At 39.6% G+C, this 12,152-nt stretch overlaps 1 protein-coding gene across 2 annotated transcripts; it reads left to right on the forward strand.

Annotated features, from left to right (window-relative positions):
• The first annotated feature begins 6,623 nt into the window (after positions 1-6,623).
• Positions 6,624-11,975, forward strand: szrd1 (SUZ RNA binding domain containing 1). Of its 2 annotated transcripts, none has more exons than XM_041945362.1 (4): positions 6,624-6,904; positions 8,349-8,398; positions 8,883-9,152; positions 9,822-11,975. In XM_041945362.1, the coding sequence occupies exons 1-4, from the start codon at positions 6,893-6,895 to the stop codon at positions 9,922-9,924; spliced, it is 435 nt and encodes a 144-aa protein (XP_041801296.1). In that variant the 5' UTR covers positions 6,624-6,892; the 3' UTR covers positions 9,925-11,975. The 2 variants fall into 2 exon arrangements, with proteins under 2 accessions (XP_041801296.1, XP_041801295.1); XM_041945361.1 differs by having other exon boundaries at positions 6,626-6,940.
• The last annotated feature ends 177 nt before the right edge of the window (positions 11,976-12,152 follow it).

The raw sequence follows: 12,152 nt of genomic DNA on the forward strand, positions 1-12,152 counted from the left end.
GCACACCGGAAGTCTCAACGTGTTAGTAACGTTTTTAAAACTTCCGGTTAGAAACAATGACTTGCTCCAAAATATAATATAATATAATATAATATAATATTTTGAACCACTTGGCCTCACATTAGTGTAACAGCTAACAGGTAATACATACATTATAACAATAATTTCTCATTTTCTCAAGCATGAAGACCAAAATCAAGTGAAACTCTAATTGTGCAAAAGTGTATTTAACTCTTCTCAATGGTCATATGTAATCTGTCTAAACAAACAGAAACCACATGGAATCTGACAGGGCTTTATCTGATATTTTAGGATCAGTAAATCATCACCCCATTGATACATTCCTATAGTTACAGCTGTACAGTGAGTGCTTGACTGAGATTGTTGTATTACTTTACATTTAAAAACTGAGGGGGGAGGTTTATCGTCTGAGAAAATCATTTAAACAAAATAGTGATTTAAATTTCATAACACTTTTATCACACAGAGCTTTAACTGCCCTTTATCACTAAGAAAGAGTCATATAATAAGGAGGTGAAAGACAAAAGCTGGAGTACAGCAAACAGATTTATGACCGGCTGACTTAGTGAAGACATGAACTATGGCCAAGGTCTGTCACCAAGCAGGAGGCATGACTCTCAGTGTCAGTCGAGCCTTTAAAAGTGCAGGAAAGCAGAGTTTTCCAGGCAGGTTGTTGACTGTTTCTGACTCGTGCAGGTGAGCACAGCTTGAGTTTATCTGACTGTGGGGATGTAAAGTGAATTCAGCTTTAGGTGACAATAATCATATCACTGCTTGAGTCTAAATTGTTGTGATTGTTTTAGTTGTAGTGCGGTCTGATTTAGCTCCTGGGCTGATTAAACACTGTGACTGCTTGATTGGTACAATTCATCTGCACCGAAACTAATTTTAAATGTTGGTAACGCTTTAAGTGCATTATGGTGTGATTATGATTACAAGTAGATTAATAAGGTACAAAGTAATCAAACAGCTTTAAGGTCAACGCACAATGAGGTCATATATCAACTCTACCTTTTCTTGTCTTTACTGTGGTCGAGATGCCTCATAATGCATTCTAGACATTTTGTTACACTCAGACAACTGTTCATCCTCAGTGTGTCTGAGCACAGAGTTTATGTGTCCAGGCTGAGCAGTGAAGAAGTGAGTGAACAGTGATTCCAGGCAGCAGATAAAGCTCAGAGGAGAGGAAAGACTTCCCACATGGAATCCAACAGTGCCGGCAGCGTGCAATATGACCGCTGGAACGAGAACAACATCAACATGAACGTAGAGGCATCACAGTCTACTATGAGCAGGTGAGACCAAATGACGGCTGACAAAAAGATGCAATAATAAAAAAATATAAAAAAGATACAGTATATATAAGTTATCATATTGTTGAAAAGTTTCTGATGCTACTGAAGAAAGAATACAGAGTTATAGGAACATGTGGATGCAGTATAACCATATCCTAGTACACAATATTGTTTACACTGAGGGTGACCCCGGTAAAAGAATATTATACTTAATTTAGAATTTTTGAAGGGTATACTAATTGATGTACATTTTGTAGTATTTTTCCTCACCTTCAAGCATACTTAAGTGCAGTCAAGTAGTCCTTGAGGACCCCTTGAGTAATACCTGAGTATGCTTGAAGTGTAAATAGTTGCTAAATTGGCCCAACTTTAAGTGAACTGAAGTACACCAGTGAAAATCATGATTCATGAGTGTTCAAAACACTTGCAGTACAATTGTATTATATCATTGTGTTGTGAATATACTGAAAATTACGTGAAATTAATGAACACTTTAAGTAAGCATGCTAATAGTCTGTTACAAAGACCTTGAAAATTAGTATGCTTCTCATAAGTGCAATTTATTATTAACAGTATTTGTAAATTAGTACACTTTTTAAAAGAACACTTAAGTAAAAATTATAATACACTTACAATAAACTCAACTTTTTAGTAAAAATTACTTTGAAATACAGTATTATTAGTATCATATTGCGGAATTAGTATGTTCATTTTAATACAATAAAGCAGAACTTAATGACAACTATTTAGAAGTACACCTTTTAAAACATATGCCAATTATACTTTAAATTATGCACAAAAAGATCTCTCCAATTTGGGCTTAACGTTGCACCAAAAGAGAGCATTATTAGCTGGACTCACAGCAGCAAAAAAGCTGGTGGCCTAGCGCTGGAAGCCTCCACACTAGATATTGTGTACCTGGAAGTATCAACAGCCCGAGTGCATGGGGCAAAAGAGAAAACAATAGAAATGTGGCAATTACTGTCTGTACACCTCAAAAGCCTTTTAAACTAATTATTTCTAGGAGTAGTGGCCTGGACTGGGGTGGGGTGGGGTGGGGTGGGATGTTTCTCCTTTTTTTTCTTTTTCTTTTTCCTTTTATGGTCTTATTTTCTATTGTTATTGTTCTATTCTTGGCATGCATATTGCTCTTGTTCAGAGGCACTGGTTGTCATCTTTTTCTGTATTGCTGCATATGCATCTGCCAATAACGTAAAAATTTGATCACAAAAAAAATTATGCACAAAAAGTAAAGGTGTACTTGTACTGACTTTTCCATACTTTAATTACATATCTAATACACTAAAGTATGCTAGATTAGTAAGCTTTGTAAAGCCATTGTAGTCAAAATACAGAGATAACGTGGTAAAGCCAGGTCATGAAATAATGTTGGTATGATCGACCAAATGCTGTTTGACCTGACTCTTCTTCCCTTCCCCTCACAGGCTCTACAACAGAATGTGCGTCGGCAGCACTGGAATAGCAGTGAAGGTAGTGGGAGCTTTGGTTGCGCTGGTGGTCATTTACATCATAGGATATGTGACAGGATACTACGTCCATAAGTGCTGATGGTGGAGCCCCGCTGACAAAGAAAAAGTGCTGAATAAACCGCATATTTTAAAATGTCTTGCTTTTTTTACGTTGAAGGGAAATAAAACTGACGGTGATTCAGAAGCCATGTCATTCTAAGAAATGGGAAGATTATCTACAAGTTTGTAAATGAATTTATTCTGATGTGACTTCTTATGATGAAAATAAAGCTGCAGTGTTGCAAACACGAATTGATACAGAGTCAACTGAATTTTGTGAAGTTTAAATATCAAATGATGTCCTGCATGGGCAATATGTGCATTTCCTGTATATTTGCTACCACAGTATTGTTACTGCCGTGATAGCAGCAATAATAATAATGCATCAAATCAGTCTCCTGTGGATTATCCTCCTATCCTACTTTGAGAAGAGTCTGGAGTTGGCCTGAAGGACCTTGCTTCTCCTCACTGTATAATCAGCACATGAAACCAATATTTTCACAGTTATTGGACTTTATACTGTACATTTTGGTCGAGGCTGACTTCTTCTGCTAACACAGCAGCAGCACGTTCCAGGCTGTCATAAATGCTTCATCCTCTGACAGCAGGCTGTTGCAGTCATAGTTTGTCTCGGTTCACACAAACCCGTCAGAGGTTTTGACCTAGTCAGGATGTGTCCATGTTGGGCTGATTTTGCAGCAACTTGGAAGTTAATGGATAATCACGCAGATCAGGAGGCAATCCATTTTTACAGCTTTTTTCAAAGAACTGGGTAATCAGTATCAGCACCTGCAACCACTGTGATAACCACATCATATCCACTATTACCACTACTAAAACCCCACCAAGAATAAAGCACTACAAACAGAAACCCAGACTCCATTAACATGAAATAGGTCTAAGCTGAGTGCTCAACACCTACTGTGAAAACAAGCTTTTACAACAAAAAGAGAACTAAAGAATTGGTTCAAAATCACTGAAATGGATTTATTCCTCAATGAAAAGTCACTTCTGTATTACAAATAAATCCAATCTAATTTCCTTTGATGCATTTCATCACCATGTGGTAGACCAGGTCCAGAGGTTGACCCCAGAGAGGTGTTTGTGTTTATTACAGCTCTGAAACATTCACCACTGAGGTGAATTCTGACTTTTGAAGTATAAGACTGAACAATAAAGATTGAGATCCAGTCCTGGACCCAGCGACATTAAAGGAGATCAGATCCTAACATGCTCTCAGTGTACGTGATGGGGGACAAAATCCACAGGCCTAGACTCTTGCAAAAATACATTCATACATGTGAATATAAAATGAGGTTCCAATGGCCTGAGTGAGACGTATCAGGTGGATATCTTCCAAACTTACAGTCTTCGGTGTCAAATTCCATCTTTTTATCATTGTCGTTCCACTGCAGCCCAATGGGCCGCAGCCTATGGAAACTCAAAGAGGGAATCTACTAGATTTGACTCGCTCAAACTGCTGAATGTCATATAAGCTTCAGATAAACCTTGTTGTATACTTTTCCCTCCATCATTCGCACTGAAAGAACAGGAAGGAAGGATTTTTTTATTGCCTGGTGTGGATCTATATTATGGCATGTGTATATAATAAATACTTGTACCATAAATTAGATACATCTCAGTCTACAATATGACTATGTGGCACATTAGAAAAGCTGACATGCATATCAGTTGAGTTATTGGGTTCATTTCTGTGTTTGCCAATATCAGCTTCACTATGTCCGGCCCAAATCACTATGACAGCATATCATTTGAAAGTCTCTCTTATCTGAGATCAATTATGATCATAAAGGAAGTAAATATAATCCCGGTAGTAATAAAGCAACACTTACCTGTGTAACCAGTGTAGTCAGTCAATGTTCAAAGTCCAATAAAAACAAGACACAAATCATCAAGCAATCTCATTTTCATTTTAAATACATTCTTATGAGACCATGCAAAGTGCTGAGGTGTTTAACATGTATGCATGATGTTACAGAAGGGCTGCTTTGCTTCATTACATCACTGAGAAAGAAAAGTGTCTCTGCTTGGATCAAAATTAAACACACACATGCATTAGATAAGATGTAAGATGTCAGATAACATATAAAACAAGATTAAATTAAAACTAAGAAATTAAGATTATGATAATTGACATGACATATATATCAGTCATGTCAAATATCATAATTAACAGTTTAAATATCATGTAATCAAAACTTTATCTGTCCAAAAATGATTTGAATTTTTTTCTTTATTTTTTTCATTATGAAAACAACCTGCACTCACACTGCAATCTTATTAAACTTTTGATGATTACATCCCATCATGTGCATCGCTTTACGTACATGTGATTACAACAAGGGCCAAATGGCATAAATATTTATATGTAAGTGATTTAAAAACACAGTCCAGGTACACTGCAACCTACAGCACTGTGATCCTGACTGAGTTTGAACTGGAGCTCCAACATCAGCTGCGGTCTGACAAACCCACGCTGCCCTCATGTGTCCAAACAGAAACAGCCATATTGCAACAGGACTGAAATCTGAGGGAATGCTTGATAAAACCTTGTTTTCATGTGCCAACCGTCCTACGAATAATCCTCCAATCATGGCCAAAATAGCAATTAAATGTTCATGGAAATAACAACATCTTTTTAAAAGGAGATACAATTCTGGAAGTGTGTGACTGATACCTTTCAGCAGACTGCTCGCCTCTGGAACCTTAAATACAACTGCCACTCAGCCAGACTCAAGACTGCCATGATTGTTTATAGAAATCTCTGAGTCTGAATTGACTCAGATGCTACATTCTGATCAGATCACAAGTGCGCAATAATCAGAAGTATGAATGAAAAGATTTCAGCATCACCCAGATTATACATACATACATACATATGTATACAGTGGTGGCCAAAATCATTAGATCACTTGCCATATTTAAGAGGTTTTAAAAAAAGCTAGGCCTATTTCGCTGTCAGTGTCACACAATGATGTTCCTTCATAGAAGAAGCCAAATTACTTGTGTAATCATTGTCAGGTGTGATCAAGGTTAAACTGATGGTGATGCAAGAGTCTCAGGACACAGCTGTGTGATTCTTCTCAGTGTACAAGCTGAACATCTATCCTGCTGCATATATACGATTACACTGTAGTGTACTACACGTCCTGTGATCAAAGACGTGTGACAGCACTGAGTAAAAATACTCACATTTACATATGAGGTTTGGCTGAGAAATCTCAGTGGAAGGCAACTTTTCTTTCACACCTCTGTTCACACTGTGCCTACGACATAGCTTAACAGAGCACACTCTCTCCAAAATACTGTTATTCTGATGTTCTTAAAAAGTTGGGGTTTGGGGTTAATCATTTAACCACGTGATACATGGCAAAATTAAAAAAAATCAAAAGAAATGCTGCAGTATAATTTCTTGTAATTCAGAAATCTGATGACCTGATAGAGGAGGATGAACCACAGCTGGAAAACGTGTAGTCAAACTGCTGTTCATAAAGCGTTCACAGGTTCATAAAAAAAAACGGCTACGGTGAATATCTGTGCAATGTAAATAGAATACAAGTATGGAAATTTAGCAGATATGCAATTAAACTACCATGGCTTTGCCTCGTAGTAACACATCCACATGATCCCAGGAAAGAAATACTACAGCAGAATTATTGAAACTTTTAGATTTCGATCAGAGGCCATGTTTGAGGCTTTTCGAAACCGGCAGGGGTGGCCGCAGCAAATAAGGAAGCGGTCGCAGCGCTCGTGTGTTGAGCACAGTTCACACACCTGTAGCGTGTTCAGAGGAAACAGTAAAAGACGTCTGCTACTTTTTCCTGCAAAATGCTTGAGTTTCCTCCTCGTTTATTGTCACTCGACTAAAAAAACCGCTAGCCACATCTGGCCATTTCTAATCAGCTGTGTAAAGTGGCATCAGGCTGTGGGGAAATCCGTCAGTGTGATGTCAAAGGCTGTGGACAGCGGAGAGGCGGATCTGAAGAAGCTCAGCTAACTCTACAGCGTGTCTGAGCAAAATGAAACATGGATGAGGAGGTATCCGAAAGTTGGGAGGAAGCTGCTGATAGTGGGGTAATAAATGAAAGGCTCAATATATCTTCAGTTCAGGCGAATGCCGTTTTAGTAGCTTTTTTTGTATTACCATGGCTGTTTTTTAGAAGTTCTAATAACGTTGTGCTATGTTAATGACTACCGCGGGCCAACAATGTAGCTAAAGCTAGCGTTAGCTTTAAGAAACTTGGCGAGCTAACGTCAAGTAGCTAACCTTAGCGAGTGCGACTGGCTTAACATGGATTTAGCCAGCTAGCTAACTAGCCAAGTGACGTTTGCTGTTTCTAACTTATTACGCCTGAAATAACGCGAATGTATCTGATCATTAGTTAACTATTGCCAACTGGCGAATATACACGACGCAAGCTAAACCCACGAAACTAGAGTCTCTGTTGAAATGCTTAAATACAGGTTGACGTGAGCTAATGCTATGCTAACTTTGTATTGCATGGCTAACATGGAAAATGTGTCTATTGAATGATGGTTTAAAATGACTTATTGGCAAATGTATACCTCGCACAAGACAACAGAAGGACCTTTCACGACCCACCCTAATCTTAAATTTACTTGACCATTTATTTTATAACGCGATTTTAAAAACGCTTATCCTAAACATTGATTGTCACTATTCCCCGCAAACCGACTAACGTTAACCGAACCACTCTGTAGACGACTAGACGACAACTAGCTCATGAATCAGCGTGGACCGTCGAAATTTGACCACAATAAAGTGAAGATAACTTTGCAAAAACAGTTGTTTTATCATATTTTTAAATTGGGTACGCTAACTATTACATTATCGTCTATTTAGCTAGCACATTTTCTATGGAGCCTGACGTTAACTATCGATGTTGTGATGTGAGCTTGCTGAACTAACTTGGTGATTTCCTGTACTTCACGAGGCCAAGTTGTTGTTGGACAACAATTTCGGCCATGATGCCAGTTAGCTGCCTGGTAGGGAGCTAGTTATGTCGCCAGACTGGCGAGTTGGTAACATTTAGCTAACATTAGCTATCGTCAGGGTAGTTTGGCTATCGCAGGCTCATGACGTCAAGAACGTGGCTCTGAGAAGAAGTTGGTCAGGACGTTAGCAGCTTGCCAGGTTGAAGTTGCACATCTTTTTTTTTTTTTTAAACCATGTCCTCCTGTGGTTATTCAGGATGAAAAGCTATTTTTAAATGCACGTCAATCTACCTGAACACTTTCCTCTGGCAACATCAGCCGGTTAATGTTAACTAACTGCGCACTCGCTCTGTTATGACTTGGCAGCTGTCCTACACATGTATAAATAGCTTGTAACTGAATCCTGCTTTCCATCCACTGTCCGCCTCACTTACTACCTGCCGCACTTCGCTTCCTACCCCAGATCAATTTGACCATGTGGTTTGTTGACATGATTGAATCTTTGGACTGTTTTTTTCCCCCACAGGAAATGGAAAAACGGTTAGAAGAGAAGCTAAGGATCAGCCAGAAAGAAAAGTAAGGCTTTGAAACTGGAAGAAATATGTCCCATGTTTTTGACTTTTTAAAATAATTCCTTCAATTTCCATTCATAACTATACCGTTTTGCTAATGTGTCTTGTTTGCCTGTAAAAGTACACATCTGAACATAACCTTTAACCATTAAGAGCCACTACCAAGAGCCAGTTTATCTCAAGTGATGCATTGATTTGATCCACTTAATTATTTTTATTAATGATCAAATTTAGTTATTCAAGAGCAGAGCCTAGCAATTCAGAAATTGTCTTAAGACACATTGTACCAAGTATGTGACGTTGCTGATAAGCAGCGACAAATTGAATCAGTAATAAATGTATTTGAATTTCTGTCATAAGTCTTTTGGCCATGCATGCATCATCTAAGCTATTATTGGCACTGCCGCCCCCTCTTCAAGGTAAAGGTCTCTTCCTGTCTGTCATATCACTGATTTTTCCTGCACTGTGTCCTGTTGGTCTGTTTCTAGGGAGTCCAGTAATAATTCTCCACGGTCTCCATTGAAGACAACCATGGTGATACAAGACAACTCTCTGCCAGCAGCACCCCCACCTCAGATACGCATTTTGAAGCGGCCAGCAAGTAACGGTTCATTGGGATCACCCTTGAATCAGAACAGGCCTACACCACAAGTTAAGTCTCTTGCCCAGCGTGAGGCAGAGTACGCAGAGGCCAGGAAGAGAATATTGGGCAGTGCCTGCCCAGAAGAGACGCCTCAGGACAAACCCAACACTGACAGGTAATAATCCACAAATATTGACAGCTTAGAGGTTTTACTCACAGCCTAATAAGGCCTTGCTGAAGGCCCTCACAGTATGTAAATACTATGTTGTGCTGAAGACTGTGTTTCACTTTTTGCGAACTAAGTATCCAACTGAGAGAAAGTTAGCAAATGAATAGGCATCATTTTTCGATCCCTCCATCCACCTTAATTCAGGTTATGGTTTACCATCAGCAGGGTGGTGAGGAGCCTTGGTGACCTGCCCTCCCGGTGCGTTACTTTCAATTTATAGGCCACAGCTGGCAGAAGCGCATTGCTTTTGCCTTTGTCTTGGTTTGATTGGGTTTTGAGTGACAGGAAGTGAAGCGTAGCAGTAATCTTAGAAAGCTACCTGGTACAACTTCGCAGAACTTGGTTGAATGGTTCTCTTGTGTTCAGTTGGATTTGAATGGCAGTGGATTGTGTCAGAGTGAATATAACAAAAACAGACAGTGAAGAAACAAAACAAAATCCTCTCCTAAAATCAAAAGGCAACACTATGACTAAAATCATGGGTGGATGCCTGTCTGTTGTGAGACTATGGGATCCTGTAATTAGGACAGCTCAGGAGGAAGTGTCAGCCCAGCGGTTGGCACATGTGAAAAGCTGCTGTCTCTAATTTATTCCTGTCTCTCGTTTCTTTGCCAGGCCTGGGCGCAATAACTCTGCATTGCCTTCAGAGGACACCCGATCAAACAATCACACTGTCGGGCAGCCAGACGCCACCCAAGGGTTCCGACAGCACAGATAAGGGGGCCCCGGGGCCACCCAGCCATTGAGAGGAGAGAGATCAAGGGCCACCTGAGAGCAAAGACAGTAGTGTATTCTTAAAACTTCCTTCCTTCAGTTCTATTTTATGAGACGGGCTGCGAGTACAGCCACACTGCAGCTTCCTACTAGCAGTCGTGTAGAACTGACAGGGAACGAGGAACTCCAGGAGAAATTCAAATGGAAATGTGCTCTCTTCTCTCCTCACTCCAGAGTGTTTGACACTGTGATTATGGACATCTTCTGGACTCACTGTGATGATCCCTTTAAGAAATGCCCCTCACCTCCATCTCTCTCCTCCTTCAGTGCCCAGCTGCTCCGTCTCAAGACGCCTGCGAGGCGGAAGCAAAGACTTAAACAAAAGATGGCAGAGAGAGGAGAAGTGATGGGCCATAGCAAAATGAGATGAGCTGGTACTTTGGCAGCAGCTTCTCCTCAGCAATAATACCAGATATCACTTCTCACATCTTTAAATGTTTTTAATTTTTCAGATGTAGGCTGGCAAATTTTTATCTTTTTGTTTTTCTTGCTTGTCTTTAATAATCGACATAGGGATGCTCTGATATCTACCAAGTACAGATAAAAGTACTTCACATCATACACACACCCCCCAAGAACCCTTTCATTAAAACAGTATTTAGTATTGAGATTTTTTTAAATAAACATATCTGCAGTTTTTATGAAATAGGAAACAAAAACATTTTTCCACCTTTGTTGATGAAATGGTCTAAAATGCTATGTTTTGGTTGCTCCTTACGGTTTAAACACATACACCCTGGGCTGCAGCTTGTGGTGTCAGGTCTCCCACAGTGAACTCACCATTAATGCTTCACTGGTACCTGCCCAGTAACTTGAGCTGTTAGCATCATCACTACATCCCTAATGTAAATTGCCATTTGTTTTTAAAAATGGAGGGTAAGGGTCATGTGTGTTGAAGTTGTGTATCTGTCAAATTTTGTTTATGCTATGTTTTTTGATTTAAGCTTTTCAGCTGTCTTCCTTGGACTGTCACATCATTATTTCTATTTAAAAGTAAAAACCAAACAAAAAAAAGACAAATGAAAAGGAGGTTGTGGTTTTAAGTCCATTTTTAAGTAGCTTTTCTGCCTTTTGTATGAGATGGCAGCAGTGTCAGAGCAGTGTTTTAATTGAAATGAACCAAAATCCCATTTTAAAATCAGCCCATACATCAGCTTATTCTGATGGTATCATGTGAAGGCAGCAATTCAAGAAGGGGGGGGGGGGGATTTACTGCTGTACTTCACAAGCCTCTCGGTCATGTCTCCACCTTGTCACCAGTGCGCTCGTTTCTTCGCATCTCTCACTGACATATAGTACGTAGGAACTCAGGTGCAAGTGAACGGGACTGAATGAATGAAATGAACTAAGATTGTATTTTTGCGGCAGGTTTGATTGCTGAAACAGCAAATGTCCATATCAAAGCTCGGGTTGGCACTTTGTTAGAAGCAGTGTTGCTGAGTGTGCAGTGAAATGTGACTGAAATAATGTCCAAGACGAATGAATCCCTGTTTGTTTTGTTTTTGGTCTTGACTGTTGGCGTCTGGGTCACAGAAGAAACCATAACATCACCCTGTGTGTGATTGTTCAGTAACTGATGGTCCACTGCTGAAATGGATCATGGAGACACAGCTGTATGTGAACCAGAGAGGTAGTGATTACCTGGCTGACCAGGACCATTGTGCCCAATAGGTGTTCAGAGTCTTTGACCTTTATTGGTCCAGAGATCTCAATAAAGCCATATTCAGTGGTGCACATCATCAATAGAAAAGTTCTTGTAACAGTTGAATTCAGCTTGTGCCTCCTGCATCACATCTTGACTTCCTGGTTGTTGATTTTAGTACTGTAGTTCAAGAAACCGAATATATCTGACGGAAAACTAAGAGATTTTCGTTCAGGAAATCTAGCAGCAGAGCAGGAGACAGATGGTTTAGCTGAGCTCTGAGTCAGAACACAAACTGCCTGTAAATACTGATTTAATAAAATGATTTGCAAAAAATGCCTTTTTTTGACACGTGTTCATTAAATAGGCTGGTGCTTTCTGCAAAGCCGCTCACACAGTGAGATGTGTGGATGATCCAGAGATACTGATGCTGAGTACTATCAGTGTAATTTTTCAAGGCTTTGAGCACCATAGATGAAATTCCATTTACTCCACTGTATTGGGGAGGAGGCAGAAATCTCCAGTCATGG

This window comes from Chelmon rostratus, chromosome 10 (genome assembly GCF_017976325.1).
Source record: "Chelmon rostratus isolate fCheRos1 chromosome 10, fCheRos1.pri, whole genome shotgun sequence".
Classification (NCBI taxonomy): Eukaryota; Metazoa; Chordata; class Actinopteri; order Chaetodontiformes; family Chaetodontidae; genus Chelmon; species Chelmon rostratus.